Source organism: Setaria viridis, chromosome 3 (assembly GCF_005286985.2).
Source record: "Setaria viridis chromosome 3, Setaria_viridis_v4.0, whole genome shotgun sequence".
Taxonomy (NCBI): Eukaryota; Viridiplantae; Streptophyta; class Magnoliopsida; order Poales; family Poaceae; genus Setaria; species Setaria viridis.
The window spans coordinates 25802154-25825820 of record NC_048265.2 but is presented as its reverse complement, the minus strand read 5'-3'; the positions used below and the strand labels follow the sequence as shown (position 1 = coordinate 25825820).

Genomic DNA, 23667 nt, shown 5'->3' with positions numbered 1-23667 from the left:
GGTATGAGACGATGATCTTGATAAATGACCCCAACCGTTTCGACACATACTTCCCAGACTGGTGTTCAATCTGCAAGAGGGTGCGTAAAGGACCGAGAAGATTCATCGCAGGAGATGGATTTGTAACCTACAAGCTATTGATTGAGGTCCTCCTTGTTGTTCTGAGCCAGCCACCTGACGATAAGCTTTGAAGGTTGTCAGTTTGAGCTACCCGGCTATCATATCCTTCGCTGTTCTACACTTTGTCGTGCTCTCTAGACCGATTTCTTGGGTGCGATCTCATTCTTCAGAAAGACCACTATGTTAGGCGTCATATTGTGCCAATGCAGGAGTTCGTTGTGCATCAGTTTTCTTGCATTTTACTGTTTGTTTTGCTTTCGCATTTAGTACTATTTTAGTATTGTGCATGCATGCATGCATTTAAATTGGGGAAGTTGGCCAATGCTGTATCAATCCGTGCACGCATTATTCTCTGTCGGCGCTGTAGTTAATCGCGTACAAAACTTTCAACCGTGGTTCATGGTATCTGCAATTTCCTCTGTTGCGCCTTATAAACCTGTCCGGAGGGAGTATGTGTCCCCAATTTGGGTATAGTGAAAAAAAAAATACACTCTAGACTTCATCCTTACGGAGAAGGACGTGCCGGTCGTCTTCTTCCACGCCGGGATGGTTTTTGGACATTTACCTGAGATGGTTTTTAGAGAGAGTTTCTTGTCACTTCAACATACTCAAACTGGCATCAAATTGCATTTTTTTAATGCGCTTGATGCACTCAAGGCATGGAAGAAAGAGGCACTGATATTTCATGTTCCAGGCTTGTAGGTTCACTCTGAAGCTGAACAACAACCCGGTCAAAATGGCACGCTCGTTGAACAAACTAATCAAAGATGTGATGGACCTATTTGCCACCAATGCGCCACTTCTGGTCATCAATCATGACAACAAAACCTACCGAATGCAACTGACAGCGGAAGCCGGCTTCTTCACTGTGCTTGTGAGCCGCCTGCGGACTGGCCAGCAGTTGCTCCAGTACTGATGGCTTTCAGTCTGCGTGACCTTTATCTCGTCGGCTATGAGGATAACGTTGATGAGGGTGTGTTGAAGCTGTATGATGATGCTTACTTTGTCGGCAGCGGAGCGGATGATCCAGCCAACGCCAACGCATGGCAATACCTGAACTTCAGTGGAGGCTACAATCAGGAGATGTATGGTGTGTCCATCGGGATGCCGCTAATGTACTATGCGCTGCAGACCCTGAACAATCCACTTGCTAATAACATGGCGAAGAGGTTGGCCCTAGGAGTCTACATCATGTTCTTACCTGAAGCCTGCCGGTTCCCACCTTGGAAGCGGCACCTGGTGGGCCTCCTTCGGTGCTATGAGACGATGATCTTGATCAATGACCCCAACCGTTTCGACATATACTTCCCAGACTGGTCTTCAATCTGCAAGAGGTTGCGTAAAGGACCGGGGAGATTCATCGCAGGAGATGGATTTGCTACCTACAAGCTATTGATTGAGGTCCTCCTTGTTGTTATGAGCAAGCCACCCAACGATGAGCTTTGAAGGTTGTCAGTTTGAGGGTTCGGGCTATCATGTCCTTCGCTGTTCTACACTTTGTCGTGCTCTCTAGACCGATTTCTTGGGTGCAATCTCATTGTTCAGAAAGACCACTATGTTAGGCGTCATACTGTAGCTCTGGAGGAGTTAGTTGTGCATCAGTTTTGTTGCATTTTACTGTTTGTTTTGCTTTCGCATTTAGTACTATTTGTGTACTGTGCATGCATGCATGCATTTAAATCGGGGAACTTGGCCAATGCTGTATCAATCCGTGCACGCATTATTCTTTGTCGGCGCTGTAGTTAATCGCGTACAAAACTTTCAACCGTGGTTCATGGTATCTGCAATTTCCTCTGTTGCGCCTTATAAACCTGTCCGGAGGGAGCATGTGTCCCCAATTTGGGTATAGTGAAGCTAAGAAAATACACTCTATACTTCATCCTTACGGAGAAGGACGTGCCGGTCGTCTTCTTCCACGCTGGGATGGTTTTTGGACATTTACCTGAGATGGTTTTTAGAGAGAGTTTCTTGTCCCTTCAACATACTCAAACTTGCATCAAATTCCATTTTTTTTAATGCGCTTGGTGCACTCAAGGCATGGAAGAAAGAGGCACTGAATTTTCATGTTCCAGGCTCGTAGGTTCACTCTGAAGCTGAACAACAACCCGGTCAAAATGGCACGCTCGTTGAACAAACTAATCAAAGATGTGATGGACCTACTTGCCACCAATGCGCCACTTCTGGTCATCAATCATGACAACAAAACCTACCGAATGCAACTGACAGCGGAAGCCGGCTTCTTCACCGTGCTTGTGAGCCGCCTGCGGACTGGCCAGCAGTTGCTCCAGTACTGATGGCTTTCAGTCTGCATGACCTTTATCTCGTGGGCTATGAGGATAATGCTGATGAGGGTGTGTGGAAGCTGTATGATGATGCTTACTTGATCGGTAGCTGAGTGGATGATCTAGCCAACGCCAACGCATGGCAATACCTGAACTTCAGTGGAGGCTACAATCAGGAGATGTATGGTGTGTCCATCGGGATGCCGCTAATGTACTATGCGCTGCAGACCCTGAACAATCCACTTGCTAATGACATGGCGAAGAAGTTGGCCCTAGGAGTCTACATCATGGTCTTACCTGAAGCCTGTCGGTTCCCACCTTGGAAGCGTCACCTGGTGGGCCTCCTTCGGCGGTATGAGGTGATGATCTTGATCAATGACCCCAACCGTTTCGACATATACTTCCGAGACTGGTCTTCAATCTGCAAGAGGGTGCGTAAAGGACCGGGGAGATTCATCGCAGGAGATGGATTTGCAACCTACAAGCTATTGATTGAGGTCCTCCTTGTTGTTCTGAGCCGGCCACCCGACGATGAGCTTTGAAGGTTGTCAGTTTGAGCTGCCCGGCTATCATGTCCTTCGCTGTTCTACACTTTGTCGTGCTCTCTAGACCGATTTCTTGGGTGCGATCTCATTCTTCAGAAAGACCACTATGTTAGGCGTCATACTGTGGCTCTGGAGGAGTTCATTGTGCATCAGTTTTCTTGCATTTAACGGTTTGTTTTGCTTTCGCATTTAGTACTATTTGTGTACTGTGCATGCATGCATGCATTTAAATCGGGGAACTTGGCCAATGCTGTATCAATCCGTGCACGCATTATTCTCTATCGGCGCTGTAGTTAATCGCGTACAAAACTTTTACAACTGTGGTTCATGGTATCTGCAATTTCCTCTGTTGCGCCTTGTAAACCTGTCCGGAGGGAGTATGTGTCCCCAATTTGGGTATAGTGAAGCTAAAAAAATACACTATAGACTTCATCCTTACGGAGAAGGACGTGCCGGTCGTCTTCTTCCACGCCGGGATGGTTTTTGGACATTTACCTGAGATGGTTTTTAGAGAGAGTTTCTTGTCCCTTCAACATACTCAAACTAGCATCAAATTGTAGTTTTTTAATGCACTTGATGCACTCAACGCATGGAAGAAAGAGGCACTGCCACCTCTTGAGGTTCCTGCTGCAGCAAAATGGAAGTTCAGAAGGTAAAAAACTGCACTTCCTTTTTTTACTCAATTCATACTACTGAGCATTTGTAGTCAAAGATGTTGGTTGATCTTGGCACCACCCACCATGTTTCAAAGCAGTCCACTCTTTGTCTTAAAATTTCCGAAGCTTTGATCAGAAATACAGATTTTTATGGATATAATTAAATTGATTTTATTTTCTTATTAGTATCATGCATTGTTTCGAGAGAACTACAATAGTACACACTTACACACTTTGATGTGTTTATATTGGTCTTAGCTGGAAAAAATTTCAGATAATGGAAATATAACGTGTTACCTTGTGAGTTTGTTAAAAAAAAGCCTAATCGCAGGTTCTTTTTAAACTTGTTTTCTTGCAGTAAGCTTTCTGACGCTTGATTTACGATTATACATTTACGACACCATACTGTGGGAGTGATGCTGTGGTTGTGGATTCAGGCACTGTGTGGACCTAATCTCAGCTGAATTAATTTAATCTGATATCAAAGTTTTATATTTGTTCCCGTGCCCTTTCACTTTTTCACTGGTGTAGTCCACTGACAAATAGTTCCTGTTCATACAATTTTCTTGTCGGGAAGGTTTGGGAAAGCTACTCTGAATCACGAAGGTTGCCTGGAAGCAATAATAGAGGATCCTTTTGGTGGCGAGACATTGTAAAGCTCTTGGATAAATTCAAAGGAATTGCAAAAATGGAAGTCCAAAATGGAAAATCTTGCCATCTTTGGAGGGACCTTTGGGAAGATGACCTTCTTAAACATAAATTCTCAGAACTCTTCTCCTTTGCAAAAAAGAAAGAAATTGTCATGGCAGATGATATGGATCAAATTCCTATTCACAACCTTTTTCACTTACCACTTTCCCAGCAAGTTCTTTTTTTTTCGAAAGCGTGCGCTGCACGTGTTTCATTAAGAGAAGTGGGAATAGAATTACACTGCCCGGTTGGCCTAAAGGCGAGCTGCCATATATAAGCCGCACGGGTTGAACACTAACAATAATCACCGGCTTAAACGGTGGAGCTTCGAGGGTGTACTAAGAGAGAGAACTATTGTGCGACTAAAGCGACGTGCACGGCCATTCAAGGCTCATGCAATCCTTCCACCCTCGCCAACCAGCGGCCACCGCGCAAGCGGAAGAACTCGCGCATGGCTTCCCGCCTAGAGGACGGGTGTGCGTTGGCGAACGCTTCGTGGAACTTGGTGGCGATCATGTCGTCCGGTGTATTAGTCACCGCGCCTTCGGGTCGCCCAGCCCACTTGTTCATCAAGACACGCCGCGCCTGCTTCTCATGATTAGGATCGCGGAAGGCCGATTTGGCGGCCAACCGGACGCTACGACGTGGGATCCAGTCGTCGTCGACGACCCTTGAGGTCCGAGTGCGAGGCGGAGACTTGATCAGGGGCTCCTGTAACGGCAGCCTCATGGAGTCGATGAAGGCAGCCACTGAAGCTGCTGTAGGCGCGGCAGCAACAGGCGCAGGGGCAGTAGGCGGATCGGCCACAGGGGAAGCCAGCAGCGGTGCCCCGACATCATTGTCAGAGGCCACCACCGCGACAACGACACCATCCACCCCCGGCGCCTCAGCATCCGCCGCCGCGTCCCCACCAATCGCCCCTAGCGCCTCAACAGCGGGGGTAGCCGCCAGTGGAGAGCCCACTGCCGCAGCGTCCCCGCCAACCTCCCCGGACGCCTCGTCGGCCGCGAAGCAGAGCCGGGTCATCCGTGGCGGTGACAGGGGTTCCGACAGCGCTGGCCGGGCCTGAAGAGAGGCAGTGGCCGGGGTAGCCGGGCGCGCGACGAGGAAGGCAGCGAGCTCATCAAGCATCGGGTCCACCCAAATGGGAGGCCCCACATCCTCACACGGCTCGAGTGCTAGTGGGTCGGTGGCGGCGTTGTCGACGTAGTTAGGGGTCACGGCGATGTTGATCGATCCCCCTTGGCCGCTTGCTCCGGTGCCGCCGGCGTCGACGACGGACGCCGTTGGCGCCCTCCACAGCCCCCTTCGTGGCACCGACCGAGCCACAGAGTGGCGCGTGCGAGGAGGGCCGCGGGCCGCCACCCACGACGGTCGAAGGGGCCGGACAAAGAATCTGTCCGATGATGATAGGGGCCGTGTGCAGTTTAGCCTCCTGGCCCCCACCGCCCGCATTGACGCCATGGCGAAGGCAGCGCCGAGGTGGCTCATGCGCGCGGTCTACGGGAGGGCGTCGGGGCGGATGACGGTGGTGAAGCATGCAATCCCTCGCCCGGTGCCTCGTGGAAAGGCAGAAGAGACAGCGGGACGGGGAGGTGCACTGGGCGGCGATGTGACCCCCCGCCAGGCAGTTGAAGCAACGACCGACGAGCGAATTCGGCACTGGCCGCCGGTGACGAGGGTGACGCGGGGCACGGCGACGGCCACGCCGACGGCTTTCAACAAGAGTGAAGCCGTCGGCGTCGATAGTAGGACGGGCGCGCGGTGGCGTCGGAGGTGCCCTATGCCGCGGGCCAAGGCGTTGATGCGCCGGGACTCGCTCCTCAGGCAGCTGCCCAAGGCGGTCACATGAGCCCGCCGCGGTCCTCTTCCTGCGCCGCCGGCGCTGACGACTGCGCCTGGGCGCCCACCCTCCATTTGTACCCTCCATGGAAGGATCAGCAGCGCCGACGACGGAGCTCGCAACGGCCGGGGCCAGAGGCGAGACCGCGCGACGCGTGGCCTGGAGGAAGTACTCCTCGTCGTCGTCCGAGGAAGTCTCGCACCAGCGCTTGTGTTTGGGCCTTCCGGTGGAGGAGGGGAAGAAGGCCAAGCTGGGATCTTCGTCGTCGGAGGCGTCCTCGACGGTGACGATGACGAGCTCCTCCAATGACCGGGCTGCAGCAGTGGCCGTGGCGGCCGTCCCCAGAGGAGGCCCGGCTGTGGCGGCCCCAGAGGCGACAGCGGCGCCCAACAAGCCATCTCCAGGGGATGAGGAGGAGGGCGATGAGCTGGGGGCGGATGCAATGACGACCACCTCCACGTCCTCTGCGGCAGCCCCTGCAGGCGGCGACGGCGGCAGAGGTGCCACAGAGGCAGCCCGCGGAGACATTGGCGGCGTTGGCGGAGGTGGCGCGGAGGGCCTCAGCGCGCCGTACTCAACGACGTCCGCGGCGGTTCCGGCAGGGCTAGCGTCGGGGGCCGACGAGGCAAGGTCCACCGACAGCGGCGACGCGGACGGTTGCAGCTCCTCCGTCGTGGCCGCAGCCACAGCGGCGGCGTCCGTCGGCGTAGGCGAGGGGCCCGCGCCGGGCCTGGCTCCCCTGCGGGGCAGCGGGGAGCCCGCCTCGACGGCCACAGCCCCAAGCGACGGAGCGGGCGTGTGTGGTGACGTCTGCGCTGCAGGGGCAGCGGCGGGCCCCACAGGCGACGGTGGTGGTGGCGTGGCCTCTCCGCGAGCGGCCGGGGCGCCGGCACCCGGGCCAGCAGCCTCCGAGCGTCCGCTGGCCGCAGCGTTGATGTCCACGCCCGACTGTGAGGTGGCCACGGCGGTCTCCTCCTTTCCCAGCAAGTTCATGCATAAATGATTCAGTTACAACCGCTTTTCGAGGGAATTCAGTTAATTGACTCACCAGAAAGATGGGTTTATATTTGGGGTTCAGCAAACTTTTCAGTGAAGAAAGCATATCAACAATTCAGTGGTCACCTAGAACTTCATCCGGTCCACAAGTGGCTCTGGCATTGCTCCTGCCAAAACAAACACAAAGTCTTTTTTTTGTTACTGATAAAAGATAGACTAAGCACCAGAGAATTACTGAGAAGAAAGCATATGGCCCTTCAAAACTACAACTGCATTTTGTGTAACAGCTCCACTGAAGAGTCTCTGAAGCATCTCTTCCTTGAATGCCCATTTGCCATTCAGTGTTGGGGGTGGATTAATCTGCAAATCGACCAAAACCTGGATCCTTTTTTAAACCTACAGAATTTCAAGGATCAGCTACAGGTTCCTTTTTTCGTGGAGATAATCATCTTGATGTGCTGGTCAATCTGGAGGATAAGAAATGACATGATTTTTCGTCAACAAAGGCCAAGTCTTCAGTCGGTCAAGGAGTGTTTCAGATCAGAGCTTCAGTATTTATTGCTGAGAATCAAGAGAAAGTTTTTACCAAGGTTTAATCAACGGATAACAAGTCTAGTTTAGCCAGGCTGCTTTCAGTTTTAGACCTCATTTTTTTCTCCTCCTTTTTTTGTTTCCTGAATCTTGTAGCTCCTGTACACTCCTGTTTTAGTTTCTTTCAGTACTCTTTTAATTCAATAAATCTTCTGTAGGGGTGCCAACCCCTCCAGTTTCATCCAAAAAAAAAATTCTTGTCCAGACACAAACAAGTTTAGATGGATGCAGCACTTTGTATTGGGAGGATACTAATGATCGGATTGCCCTTTCAGCAAAAGAGCCAATTCTTTTCTACGAGGAGTTATGGAAATGGAACAAATGGTTCAAAATTTATCTGGATAGTGGCCTGTCCCTACCAGGATGTTTGTAGGTTATCTTGTATGAAGATGAGTTAGCTGACACTGGTATCTCATTTCTTACAGTGCGAGTGGTATGCGATCCTCAATGATGCTTATCTGTTGCTTTTTCCTCAACTGTAATATCTGTAACAGCATTGTCTTTTGGTTCAACTCATTAATAGGATTCTGTTGGTTTGTGCAGAGGGTAATGCCAACTGGGCGTTTCTGGGTACTCCCTCCGTTCCAAAATGTCTACGCTCGCGCTTCCCGAGAAACAACTGCCCGGCAATTATATATTAAAAAATATTAATATTTTGTAATACATAATTACTATCATTAGAAAGATCTTTGAATCTAGTTTTTTAATAAATTTATTTAGAGATACAAATGTTGCACGTATTTTCTAAAAATCGAGTCAAACTTGAGGCACGCACACCAACGGCGATGGTCAATTTGGAACAGAGGGAATATGTCCTACTACCTTTTGAGTTTCTGGGTATGTTCTACTACCTTGCATTTTGATTTTTGAGCAAAATGCACCACAGGTCCATTACCTTTTTCCTCTGGGTCATATAGGTCCATTACCTTTAAAAGTGCATTTTTGGGTCCATTATCTTTTTCCTCTGTGTCATATAGGTCCATTACCTTTAAAAGTGCAATTTTGGGTCCATTACCTTTCTTTGGGGTTCACCAGGGGTCCAAATCTGTCTAGATGCAGGTTGACATCCGACGTGGCTCTCCACGGTGGCTGCCAACCGCACCTGCACTACCGATTGGGTACTATTTTTGCTATTCATATTATAAATAAAAATAAAAAACTATAATAAATAAATAAATAATGAGCCCTTAAATTATAATTTCGTCCACATATTAAGGGCAAATATAATTAAAGTATATAAAATAATATTAACAATAAAAAAATAAAGGAATATATTTAACAAAGACTTTTTAGCAACAAATATAGGATTCAAATTAAATCATATAACAATACTAAATTAAAGTTAATATTGCTATGTGCATATTAAATATTGTTACTAAATTAAAGTTAATATTGCTATGTGCATATTAAATATTGTTATATGATTTAATTTGAATATGCACATAGCAATATTAACTTTAATTTAGTATTGTTATATGATTTAATTTGAATCCTATATTTGTTGCTAAAAATTATATTTAAATATATTCCTTTATTTTTCTATTGTTAATATTATTTTATATACTTTAATTATATTTGCCCTTAATATGTGGGCGAAATTATAATTTAAGGGCTCATTATTTATTTACTTATTATAGTTTTTTATTTTTATTTATAATATGAATAGCAAAAATAGCACCCAATCGGCAGTGCAGGTGCGGTCGGCAGCCACCGTGGAGAGCCCCGTTGGATGTCAACTTGCTTCTAGACAGATTTTCACCCGTGGTGAACCCTAAATAAAGGTAATGGACCCAAAACTGCACTTTTAAAGGTAATGGACCTATATGACACAGAGAAAAAAGGTAATAGACCCAAAAATGCACTTTTAAAGGTAATGGACCTATATGACCCAAAGAAAAAAAGGTAATAGACCTGTGGTTCATTTTGCTCTTGATTTTTTGTATGATGCCCCATTAGTATGAAGGCAATTTCTGAGTGATGTATTGTCGCATATAAGATGGAACCTGCTACAATTATAGTGATAATACTGATTCCGATTGTTGCCTTCAGCGTTCCCATCGATCCAAGATTTTTCAGGAAAACTTAAGAGCTGTTCAATAAATAAATAACTTTGCTCCTCTTGTAATTGACTTTATGCTTATTCCTTTGAAATATAACAACAACGCCTTTTTAAGTTCCAAGCAAGCTGGATAGGCTAAACTGATCCTATGTAACAAGAAAAGTAAAACTTTTGAAAGGGAGTGCATATTAAGGCCAGCACTCCCTTTTTAAAAAATGGCACGAATCTTAAAGCAGGCAATTAAAGAAATTAATTGTTTTATGTTTGGGCTCAGCCCGTCCAAGCCCTGACGCTCTCCTCCGTTATTCTGTCGCAGACGGCGTCGCCAACAGTCGCAAGCAGCAGACGCGCCCATTTCGTCGTCGTGCTTTGCAGAAGGACTACGGCGGCCCATGCGATCGCCCACCGCACTACGCGCCACAGGCTACCGCGGCCACCGCCGGGGACGAGCTCATGGACACGCTAAAGCTCGCGCTGCACTGCGTCGACCCGCCGCTGGCGGTCAGGCCCGAGAAACGCGAGGAAGGTGGAGCCGCACATGTGCCGGCGTCTTCTGCTTCTACAGGAGATGATGAGTAGCAAGCAGTGCCTGACAGGAATTATGAGAAAAGAAGCAGTGGCTTAGCTAGAAAGAGAGATATATATCTAGGAATTCTTTGATTTGTTTGTTCCACTGGCGGGATCAATTTTCAGTTTGCTTAGGCAAATATTATTTGTAGCAGCCTACGACGGATAAAACAGAGAAGAATACTGCTAGTATTAATATGCATTTAAACATTTCAACCGAAGATTTGACTGAATATGCATGTAAACATTTCACTGTAACCAGATCCGATTCAATCAGATACTCAGATGAACAACACCAACACAGTTCTTCTGAAAAATGTAACGACATGTGTCAACATACACATTCTACAGAAAAGGTTACAGAATTGACGCATTGGGTGGGGATTGAAACAGTTCAGTTATATCAGTCTTTGCAGGACTCTGCAAACATCATTTCGTGAGGGCAACAGCAAATATTTCAATGCACATATTGTGAGATGTAGCACTATATATTGGCATCGACCTATGCATGTGACAAAGTAGCACTATATAACGGCTGCACAAAAGTTTGTCATGCATTTGCGCCAGAGCACGGGCAACATCCATAGCAATCTTGTGAAGCCTTCTCCAGCTGATATTCCAGGAAAGCTGAGATGCTGCTGTAGGAGGCACTTTGAAAAAATGATAGAAAAAATAACAAGGTCACTCGCTTTGAATTTGGGGGGGGGGCGGGGGGGGGGGGGGGGGGGGGGGGGGGGGGGGGGTGGAAATCGAACAGCAACACAGTCACTTATTCTCCATGGAACACATAATAGTACAAGTGGTAACCACACCCAGTCTTGCAAGGGATAGCCACTCCCTGCTAAACTCCTCAAACAGATAGCCTACCCCAAACAGAAATTTTGAAGTCCAAAAGACACCACCTAAGAATTAGCAAGTAGCAACTGACGAATCCAAGTTAGGATTCATCTCAATTGCATTTAACCTATTCATAAATTTAAAACCCATGAAACTCTTCTGGTTCAAACAGTTAGATGATGGTGCACAAATAATACTAAGAACCAAAATGTTAATATGGTTTGAAACTAAAATACTAAAGTAAAAACACATGGCAGTGCAATAGAGAAACTTGGAGCAGTGGTCGAGCAAGGACAAATGAGAAGCCAGTCTTCATGCAGCCTAATGCTTGACACCTACAAAATTAGCAAAATAAAGGCACTGGCATTCATTACTGAAACGCAATACTAATTGCAGCATGATAGGCCATACGCTTGTCTCTGGCCCTATGAGGGATCACAAAGACATATCTGAGTATTTGTTCCTGCATATAAAACACCGAATTGGAGGAACAAGGAAACTACGAATGAGCGTATGCACATGCCAATCTAAAATATTACATTTTGATTTAATGGGAATGGCATAATATAGTTTGATCGAAATGCAGAAGAACCATCTGTTACCTTCTGTGAGGTGCTGAGGAGTGAGTTCTAATATGTTTGCTTCACTGGTGGAGCACTAGGTCTGTATAGAGTATTGATGCAAATATATAAAGTAGAAGAGTATTGATGCAAATATATAAAGTAGAAGCATACTGAAAAGGCAGTGGACATATTTGCTGGTCTAACTGAACGTAAAATGGGACTTTGGATGTATATTGAAATCTAAAAAAACAAAGAATTGATATTTCACAGCATATAAATTATTACCATTATGGCTGATCAGCTGGCTCTAATAAGTTATCACAAATGCTGATTTCTCTTAATCATAATTTACACATCTTTCAAATCTACACATTTTTAGTCATCATCTACAGTTCTGTTGTAAAAGAAGCGCTGGAAAAGACTAAATGGATAATTGAATGGAGGAGAGACAAATAAATGGAGAGCTAGTTAACCTGCCTAGATCCATTTGACATGGTACATAGTATAAGGAAAATCAAGAACAAATGGTGAGCGTTCAGCCGAACCTGTGAAAAAATGAGGTGATCAGGTCACACCAGTTGCTCTATACGATGGCAATACAAAGAAATTGCAAAATCTCTTAATAGAAACACTAATGTTGTGGAGCAATTCATTGTCACAAGGTGAAAAAATTTAATAAAGCTGGAAGACATAACAATCTTAGAACCCAGGTGGAAACAAAAACTTAGAAAGGGAGCCTACGAAAATGGAAAAACTTCGATGAGGAGAGTCTGGAGCAGAAATATTTCGCCAAAAGTGGTTAACCTGAACCTGTAAACATTTCGATAGCATGATGATTGCATGAGTAGCAGTAAAAGGTAAATGCATTGAATGATTATTAATGGACAAAATGGCCGGCATAACTAACAACTCAGTTAAGTCCAACCCACGCTTTGAATATAATCAGAGAGATGGCATGACTATAATCAGAGACAAGAACATACACTACAGTAGCATAAATAATCTACAAATTAGAACTTGTATTCTGAAAGATTGTAGACCTAGGCATACATTCTCTTATCCATAACTGGACATAGGTTGTATGATAAAATAACAGAAAAAAATACATGTGTCCGTATGAGATATTTATGTCAGAGTTTATTAGGGTCATTGCACTAAAGAAAATCTAAGATTTCATAAACAACTATATATACCACTGCAGGCTAGCCTAGGATTAGTGCAGTAACTAAACATCCTTTTCCAGAAATGACCAAAACCAGTAGTATCAACCAAGAAAGTGTGTTTTTCAATTCCAATGGTTTTGACAAAAAGACCATGTAAGCTTCACGAAAGAAAGGAAACACTGTCCGCTTCATATAAACAGGGGGAAGGTAGGTTGGTCTCCTTCACCAGGTTCAAACTGTTTGATTCCTATCATTCTATTGTACAAACGTATGTTCATGAGAGTTCTTAGTTTAATCCATAAAGCATAAACACATTTTAAAAAAAACACACACACAATAGCTCCATAAGAGTTGATTCATGATAATATAGTTTAGTTTTCACAGTTAAAATGTGACATCTGTTACTTCCATAGTAAGATATGTCTGACTTATGATTGAGAATAAACAGCTAGGTATCTAGGATTATCTTTATGGTGGACCTCCAAGATTGATTATAAATATATTGAGCTGATCAAAGTAGACTAACCTTGAGAAGGGGTTTAGATCCAAACAAACAAACAATGGCTTATTCCAAAAACTCTGTATATCCTCGTCCACATTTGTTTCCACTATCACATGATAGTTTGGTGTAGCAGATTGCTAATTAAGAACAAGATGAAAAGTCACACCAGTCGACAGATATTCCCACTTACATAAGACCAACGACAAACCAGTCGATAAACACAGTTATTACAGACAATTATTCATTTAAATACCATTAAACCAACATTTGATACTCAAAAGTCAATTATTGACCATACAACCCTCACGCCCAATGTTACGGCACCAACGGTAATTTCATCCAGATCTGAACCATTGATTCTTGGAGTAATTTCAATGCACCTTGTAATTTTTCCATCATCAGTATGGGCAGCAAAAGTCAGTAACAGCATCTCCTTGACATAGACAGCCACCACAGATCGCAAGAGTGGGATGACGCCAGGGGCAATGTTCTGACCACTACTAGCACTATGGTGAGTCAATCTGCTGTCATGAAGCACAAGCCTTTCCTTGATGCTGCTGGTGCAGGCTGTGATTTCTCCAAAATACTCTCCCGCTAAAACTTCAACTGAAATAGTAGCTTCCACTGCATCTTTCACAACTCCATGCATCACATCCACAGTACTGAGCCTGGTAGCGAGAGAGCAGCTTTCAAGCTCACAATTCTTCAACACTCGCCGTGCTATGCCTCGTATTGTTAGCATTCCTTTACTGAGTTCTCTGTCCTGCTGCAACTCATCATCACCCTTGATCATCAGATTAGTCTCCACATATGTATCACTTATCAACGCAAGACCTCGTTTTGGTCCTGTTAAGATCAGCGATTCATCCTACAAAGATTGCATTGGTAAGCTAGTGCTATATTCCTCAAGACATAGAAAATAAATAGCGCTGCAATCCAAGTTGAATAAAATTCAAGCCACAAAGCATAAGAAAGCTGCTACCACAGATGAAACTGTGTGGTCCAATGCTATATAATATTGTAGGCCTCGTAAGGGTGGTATGCTTAGACCGATCAGAAGTTAGAGTGTTGTCATGTTCGATGCCATATTCAAACCACATGATATTACCATCTCCAAAACACAAAGCAAACACAAAAGGACATACAGTAAAACATTTCACTCTGAAATGTGCATTTTGATAAGATCACTATGTGGTCATCTGACATTTCAACACCATACAAACTCAGAACGAGAAATGAAGACCATGCAACCATGGTATGCCCATTAGTGTGTACAAAGTAAACACAAAAGGACATGCAGTAAAAACATTTCATTCTGAAATGTGCAATTCAATAAGATCACTATGTGGTCATCTGACATTTCAACACCATACAAACTCAGAACGAGAAATGAAGATGTGTATCAACTCGACAAACACTACAAATTACACTGACACTCAATTCACTTGTCTACAAATTACGCAACAGTCATATGTTCCATTTGTGTGATCATGTGGCTGTCATCGTTTTCGTTTTCGGTTTGTTTGTGGTGGCTCGAAGACATCAAACTGATACTGTGTAATTTTGTTGCTGCGGTAACAAAATTTGGTTTTAACTGTGTGGAAAAAGAAAAACATGCACAAAGCAAGCAAGAGCGCAGGGGTGGGGGGTAATAGAGTATACCTTAGAGTTGATAGTTTGGGAGTCCTCTCTGCCACGGCGGAAGAGATAAACACACTTTTTGTCAAGGCTATCCCTGGCAATGACAGTGCCATAAACATGGATCGGGAAGTCAATATCCAAAGAGCCCATCTTCACAGATAAGATGTTTACTGCCTCACACAGCTCATAGTCGTGCTTGCTTTTGTAGACCGCATCAGTAAATCTCATCGGTGGAAGGGGTGCTGCGATGCAGGGGAAAAACAAAGGTTATATGCCTTTTACAATATAAAAAAAAGGTAGTGATGTGCCTTTACATCGAGGGCTGATTAACTTGTGACCCCCTTTGGTCAGGGACTTCTATGAAATCAGTAACTGAACACAAGCTATGGTATTTGCTGAGAACATAAAAAACAGGTGGCTAGTTGCAGCGTTTTAGTTGGGTGGTTTCACCATACCACTTCCAACAGCAGCGGTCAGTGAATGATCTTAGTCAACACCAGTTGGTGAAATATCAGTAGTTCATTGGCTGTGTTCAACCATTGACAGACAAAAAAAGACTATGCTTTTGTGCAGTGACTGCAAATGCATTAAATGTTCCACTTGCATCGGTGGCATACTGGCATCTACCATGTTTTTAAGCAAATAGTAAGTTTTTCATTACTTGACCAGGACATTAATAGTTTCTTCAGGGCTTTTTTTTTCTTTTCCCCCCATAGGATTGCAGAATTGTCACGCAATGCTCCTAATCAAAAAGTCAGAAGGCTAAGGGATTTCCTTTTCTTTTTGGTATTCAATCAAATCACAAATGCGCATTAAACTTTTAGCGCATGTTTCATCATCGTCGAGAGTTTAAATTCTGGCAATAAACTTAGCGAAATACAAATTCTAGGCACACTGTATAATGCATGATGATTTGAACCGCAGTGACACATTCTAATGACATTAATATTGACTGAATTCTAGCCAAAATTTGATTAAGGCACGAAGTTTAAACAAATGAACTATAGCTTGGTAAGTTTGCACTTATATATTGAAAAAAAGAACCTGTAGGCATGTTTGGGCTTATACAGGAAAAAAAAAACCCAAATGTAACTGAATTTTTCGACTGGTATGATGTTGTTTCGGACCTCGTCCTAAACACACATAATGCAACTAGGGGCGGGCGGGGAAGCAGGGCATGGCAAGAGGGCACGGATTACTCACACTCCTCGTCGAGGTCGAATGAGGCGAGGTCATAGACGTGGGCGAACCGGGTGTAGTAGAGGCCCCCCTGCTTGGGATCGTAGTCGAGGATGCGCTTCTTGGCTTCCGAATCACGAGCGACAAGCGCCGGGCCGTACTGACTCTGAAGCTCCTTAAGCTTCTGCCACCACCCCTCCTCCTTCTTATTCACCTCATCAACAACAACATCCTCCTCCTCATCATCATCATCATCATCATCAAAATCCTCCTCATCATCCTCATCATCCGGCGCCTCCACCAAGATCTGGTGCGCCATCCGCCTCACCCTCAACGCAGTTGCCGCTCGCTCAGACTCGGTCTCGCCTAAAGATTTCGAGCGCGGGTCATCCCTCGACAGGGTCGGCAGGGATCGGACGAGGTCCGCCATCGATTGGCCGCCGCCGATGGGGAAGGAAGGTGAGGCTAGGGTTTCGTGAGTCGGGAAATCGATTCGATTCGATCCGATCCGCCGCAGTCACGGCCATTATATAATGTATGTAAAAATATGGTAGGGCTTCTCAACCGGCTTCTTGAGAGCCCTCCAAACGGTGATGAACGAAACGGCTTCATACCTAAAGCTCCGGAAATCTCGCTGAGAGGAGCCAGGAGAGGGAGGAGAAGCCAAAAAGAGGCTCCCGGCGGCTTCGTCCCCTTCGTGGGGCCAAAATCCCCATCTTGGACATGGGCGCACGGGGTCGGAGGACGGCCGGCGGCGCGGGCGTGGGGAGGCCGGAGGACGGCCGGCGGCGCGGGCGCGGGGCGGAGGACGGCCGGCGGCGGCGGGCGCGGGGCGGAGGTGGCCGGCGGCGGGCGCGGGGCGGAGGTGGCCGGCGGCGGCGGGCGCGGGGCGGGGCGGAGGCAGCATCCAAACAGGCCCTATATACGGAGAATCTGAGATCAGATCCGTATCATGCACATGAACTGGCCGCGGTGCAGAGGATTTGCCCTTGCCAAAGGGAGTAAGGGACGTATCGACGGCGACCATGCATAGACGATCATGGGCAGGATTTCAGGCCGGCAGCGAGCACCAGCTATTGGCAGGTAAAACTATTGTGCCCCACCATATCTATCTGTGCAGACTGTGCTGTTGGACACACAAGTCGCTAATCATATCCCCTCGACCTTTACCTAACGTGTCGTAAATTTCTAGTTGAAGATGCTGCTCTGGCTCTCGTGTACTTCCGATCAAGAGCACAAGAAAACGCTAATTTCTGTTTCAATTCCAGTTGATTATTAATTTATTCATGCATGTGTGGTAACTGCACGCATGCAGTAGTTTTATACAAGGGAAATCGCAGCTACCATGGCACGATGGAGTAGCAGATTAGTGTTGGGTCCGGTACAATATGCAGAATGGGGGTGGATGGTTTGTTAGGTCTATTCTCTCGATTCCATAATATTGTCTTCATGCATCTGTAATCTTTTTCTTCTGGAGATGATTTATTATTAAATGGCTATGGTGGCATGATAGGTAGCAGCTAAGTGTATAAGCTTGTGATTATACATTATTGTCACTTAAAAATATTTTTCTCTTAGTACAGGCCAAAACAAAAACCTTCTGAGAGTGTTGCTCCCGATAGGTAAGAGCTCTGAGGTAACTAAAAAAACAATGTTTAAGAATTTAGTGTACGAAGGTCTAGCTACCTCTTTGCAGAGAATCATGAACACAAGGATTTCAATCCTCCATGTGAGTAAAGCTTAAAATTTTACATTGTTTGTATAGATAAGTTTTGTATCCTGAAACTAGGTCATGTTAGAATGTGATTGTCCAGTAGGTCAAACTAAATTTTTTTTGTCTTATTATTTGTTACTATGTGATTGACAGTAAAAAGACAATACAAGATTACATCTATAAGATATAAAATTGTCTAATCTATGTTTAGGTTATATCTAACCTCTATTTATTTTGTTTGAACGAAAGATTACATCTAAAGGGGGTTTTGGGAGGAGGGGGCTAAATTTTAGCTCCTGTCACATCGAATGTTTGGACACTAATTAGGAGTATTAAACCTAGACTAATTACAAAACTAATTACACAACCCCTAGGCTAAATCGCGAGACGAATCTGTTAAGCCTAATTAGTCCATGATTTGACAATGTGGTGCTACAGTAACCATTCACTAATGATGGATTAATTAGGCTTAATAGATTCATCTCGTGATTTAGCCTAGGGGTTCTGCAATTAGTTTTGTAATTAGCTTATGTTTAGTCTTCCTAATTAGTATCCGAACATCCGATGTGACAGGGCTAAAGTTTAGCCCCCCCTCCCAAACACCCGATATAAAATTGTCTAATATATGTATCTAACATCTACATATTTTGTTCGAACGATCAATCAAAAAAGATTGTGAACCCTATCCAACAAGAATAGAATACATGTTTTTGAAAGAAGAATAAGTTTATTCTTAGGGGGTGTTTGGATCTTTAGGATCTCCTAAAATTTATGTCACATCGAATATTATGAGGCTAATTAGGAGGACTAAATATGAGCTAATTATAAAACTAATTAAACAGATAGAGGCTAATTCACGAGACGAATCTATTAAGCCTAATTAATCCATCATTAGCACATGTTTACTGTAGCATCATATTGTCAAATCATGAACTAATTAGGCTTAATAGATTCGTCTCGCAAATTAGTCTCCATCTGTGCAATTGGTTTTGTAATTAGTCTATATTTAATACTCCTAATTAGTATCTAAACATTCGATGTGACAGAAATTTTAGGAAGCACTAAAGAAACAAACACCCCCTTAATATTAGCTTATTTACATTTTTTTTAGTTTTTACATTCAAACTATCTAAAGTAATTTATGGTGTCATCTATCAATAATCATAAGCACGTGCGTGCCGCACGTGCCTGTTGCCTAGTAATAATAGTACCCTAAGAAACATTACAGAAATATAGTCATCTAGCCAATTTAAAGGCACAATATAGTCATATAGCCAACTCAAAGGCACATTGTATCTTAAAAAATCATAACATTTTCGTGCGAACTCTGGTGAAGATATGAACATTGCTGAGATTGATGAGATATACAACTTTGTACTTTACAACGTTTCACTTAAATTCATATTGGTACGAAAATAGTTGATATGCTTAGATGTGTATTCAGCATGTTGCAGCAGGTGCCACTTTCCACATGCTCTGAGTAGCAGGCTAGCACCCAAAGTACGCAAAACCACTGCCCCTGCACCAACAGACTTGGTCCCCACAAGTTGTAGCATGCAGCCTAGGCATGCTGTGCCGCACTCTTGCATGCAGCTAGGTGTACCGCCCTCTCTCTTGCATGCTGGTAGGGACCGCCCTCTCTCCTTTAGCAAGAGGAACAGCAGCATGCCTAAAGTACAACAGAACGACACGGAGCGCCAAGCTGCGGCCAAGTGCAGTAGCGTGCAAGCGCGTGCGAAGCTGGGTTTATTGAGGGCATGTTTGGTTATGGTTGCTTATTCATAAGTAATTTAAAAATAAGTAAATAAGTTACTTATAACCCAAACACTCTTGCTTATAGAGTTGCTTATAAGTTCCTTATTTTGCTTATGAGGTGCTCTTTACCCCCCTACCCTCCCCACTTTTCTCTCTCTCCCCACTTTTCTCCTCTCCCCAGATCCCCTTCTCTCTCTCCTTCTCTCCTCCGGCCCGGCGCTCCCACCCCGCCGCCGCGCCTGGTGTCCGCCCGCCGGTCCCTCCCCGCCGCCGCCCGCCGCTGCCGCTCCCACCCGCCGCCGCCCCTCCCGCCCGTCGCCGCCGCTCCCGCCCGCCGCCGCTCATTTATTGCAAATAAGCAACCCAAACCAAACACCTAGACTTATAAATAAGCAACTACAATAAGCAACTTAAGCAACTTATAAATAAGCATCCATAACCAAACAGGTCCTGATTTGACAGGGTGGGCAGCAGGCACCGGCGGCCGCGCCGGACATCCACACTAGGATAGTCCATTTTTTATACGAAACTGGGAGGCGTCCGATATCTGGAGCGGGTTTCCGATGTCTGAGCGCCGGCGCTTCCCAAAATATTAGGGTTGAGATGGGAAAATGTTGTGTGGTAATCATAAATATGCTGATGAAATTAGACAACCCAGCCGCTTTGATCTAATCCATGCCAGGACAATTACGCCTGAAATACAAACGTCTGCAAATTGAACAAAGTTAAGATACTCTCGGTCCTAGTGAGAAATTGTTTGAATATGGACAGTTAAAATAATAACACGCATCCTGATCAAATGCACTTCACTCTCAGCTAACTCGTTTACGATTAAATCTGACCAATAACGTGTGCAGATGACATTCGGTTGCAAAATATGGAATGCAACATTAATGGGCCGCTTGCAAATAGGGAGCTCCCATTAATGGGCTTTGCAGCGCGGCCGACGACGAAACCAGCGCCCAGCAAGGCCCAAAATCTTCTTTATTTTTTTATTGTAGGATAGGAGTTTGAGTATTCGAGTTTACATGCATTGTGAGATCAGGAGTTCAGGATGACAATGATCAAAGTCTGAAAAGAATGAGGTAGTTCGCTGTTCACACTAATCACCTAGGCCGGACATGTGGGACTGTGTGTCTTTTTTTTTTTCTAGAAAGCCTGGGGCCATGCTTAGTTAGGTTGATTTTTTTATCTAAGTTTGACCACTCAACTTATTTAAAAGTTTTGTACAAATTTAAATCATCCTTGAGGAATTATAATTTGAAATAGAGTTAATAAATTCTTCTGCGTGATCTTCCTGCGTAGGGCGGCATGATTGAGGTGGTCTCAGTCGCACTCACAGCTTGCTTGGAGCATTCAGGGACCCCCACGATCTCGAGGCAAAGCGTAGCTCAGCTGGTTGAGTTTCTTGTGGTGGAATCTACCCACTCAGGTTCAAGTCCTTGTCTTGATACGGGTGTTTGTATTTTTTTGATTTATTTCAGGATTTAACGACGCTTTCTTTCAGTGGTAGGCGATGTGCCTGTCAAGACGCTTGTGGTGACTTCGTCAATCTTGATTTGTCGGTCTAGCTCAGTTCTTCGGAGGTGCTCATAGGGGTAGGGTGTACGTGCGCGTGTTCATAGAGGTGAGTGTGCGCTCGTGTATATGAGCGTCTGCGTCTGTAATTGGGTCTTTGAAAAAAAGATGTTTAAAAAAAAACAGCCACTCAGGTACATCTGGTGTCCGATAGACTGAGGGAGCTCCCTTAATGGGCCGCTTGCAAATAGGGAGGCCGCTAGGAGCTTCTCGAGAGGCTGGACACGGTACAGTTTCAGGACTTGTTGCCACCGGAGCGGAGGCAACATTTTGCACATTTCGAATGTCCTTCATTTGTGCGGGACCAATGCATTTGTTTTCAAATAGGAATTCAAATGGATACATGTGTGATTGAAAAAGGTGCTTACCTGCACTGATGCTCTTGGAAGACACCCGACACCATGTGTTTGGTTCGCGTTTTATTGCAAACCTGGCTTAGCAACACAAGCCTGGCTCCACCAATGCAAGGGGCTCTTTTTTGGTTCATTTGTTTTAGCTAAGCTTGGCTACTCAGATCATGTTTGGTTGTCTGGTGGCTCGGACGCGCCACATGGTGGCTCGGACGGAGCCACGCAGGGGACTATGGTGGACACCAACGTCGCCAACGCCACTACCTCTACTGACCCGCTCACGGTACCGTTGTGCGAGGGCGCGGAGCCTCCGGTATGGGTCGACCCGATGCTCGATGTCGATGAGCTCACTGCCTCCCTTGTAGCGTGTCGGTCAACGGGTGTTCCAGTGCTGCGCCCATCTTCAACAGCTGCCTCTTTGGAGGCCCAGGCAGCGCTAGCGAACACTCGTTTGCCGCCACGGATGGTTCAGCTCAGCTTCGCGGATGCTGAGGCGCCGGGGGTGGATGGTGTTCGGCCACCTACCTCTACGCCGACGCGGGAATGACAACCGGATGACGACGGCGTCCTTCGGCCCTCTTTACCGTGCGGGACAGCGCCCATGACTTTACCTCCGTGGATGCCGCAGTACCGGCCACCGACGACATCGACATCAGGGCCCTCTTCATCAACTCCATTCGTCTGCCGCTACAGGAAAGTCTCCACACACCACCGCGCCCACGCGTCGCGCGCCGGGAGCCCGCTAGCTTGGTCCCTCATCGCAGTGACAGGATCGTGCCCAAAGCTGCTTTCCGCGCCCAAAGCTAGCCGGGAGCCCGCTAGCTTGGGCCTTGTTTACTTCCTAAGTTGGGAGTTGCAAAATTGGCATTTTGCCATAAATGCGACATTGTAGCGTTTTTCATTTGTATTTGTGAATTATTGTCTAAATATTGACTAATTAGGCTCAAAAGATTCGTCTCGCAAAGTACAACAAAACTATGCAATTAGTTTTTGATTTCGTCTACATTTAGTACTCCATGTATGTACCGCAAGTTTGATGTGATGGGGAATCTTCTTTTTGTATAGAGTCAAAGTTGGGAGTTGGGAGTGAAGTAAATAAGGACTTGGTCCCTCTAGAGTCCATATGCATGGTGAGGTCGTGCTCTGCTCCGGGATTGAGGTCGCTGTCGCTGCTCTATGCCTCAGTGGAGGTCGTTGTTAGCTGTTGCCGAGGGCTAACACTGGGAGGCCACGCAGGATCCGCCAGGGGAGCACGTGGGCGCCACCACCGGAGGCCAACCAAGCCGTGGAGGCCAACCAAGCCGTCAGGGGAGCACGTGGTGCCGCCACCGGAGGCCACGCAGGAGCCGACAGGAGAACGCGCGGGCGCCGTCATCGGAGGCCGCGCAGGACCGGTTGGGGAGCGCGCGGGCGCCGCCACTGGAGCTGAAGGGGATCCCACGTTGCCATCACCTCTGAGGTCTGCCCGAGATGAGGACACGACGACGACGAGCGTGGCTCCACTTCGACGTGAGGACGTGGCGACGGCGAGCATGCCGGGGACACCTTGAGGAAGAGCAGGGATTGGTGGTGGTGGTGGCGTCTCGATGAACTCCGACCAGATGTGGCTACTCATTGGGGCCCCCGGCCATGGCTCCCGCTCGGCCCGACGGCACCTGGAGCAGCGTGAGCTCGCGTCGGCAGCGGCAGGGAGCGGCGCGAGTGAAAGGTCCTAAATTTCTACAAATAACACTTATGCAAAGTGGTTAGTCAATTAAATGGCAAAGCGAGTGTTGCTGCTCTACCAGGGTTGCAAGCCTTCCTAACCACAATTTTATAGGCTATATATGATATCTAGGTCACACCAACAAGACTAGAAAGCAAGCTAACAAAATTATGAACTAGGATACACAAGCTAGTAAGCTAGACAACTAGCTAGGCAACTACCACTAAACAAGATATAATGCACGAATGTAATAAGAGAAGTTGCTTATACCAACGGTGTAGAGATGATGATCCAATCAATACTAATCACAATGAAGAATACACAATAGAAA

General features: G+C 46.0%; 1 protein-coding gene across 1 annotated transcript; it reads right to left on the bottom strand.

Moving 5' to 3' along the window:
- Nucleotides 1–13450: 13450 nt before the first annotated feature.
- On the bottom strand, nt 13451–16842 carry LOC117850362 (uncharacterized). The gene is made up of 3 exons (XM_034732189.2): nt 16259–16842; nt 15077–15297; nt 13451–14282 (listed from the first exon to the last, which is right to left on the bottom strand). Exons 1-3 carry the CDS (start codon nt 16662–16664, stop codon nt 13689–13691), a joined length of 1221 nt encoding a protein of 406 aa, XP_034588080.1. The 5' UTR covers nt 16665–16842; the 3' UTR covers nt 13451–13688.
- Between the last annotated feature and the right edge of the window lie 6825 nt (nt 16843–23667).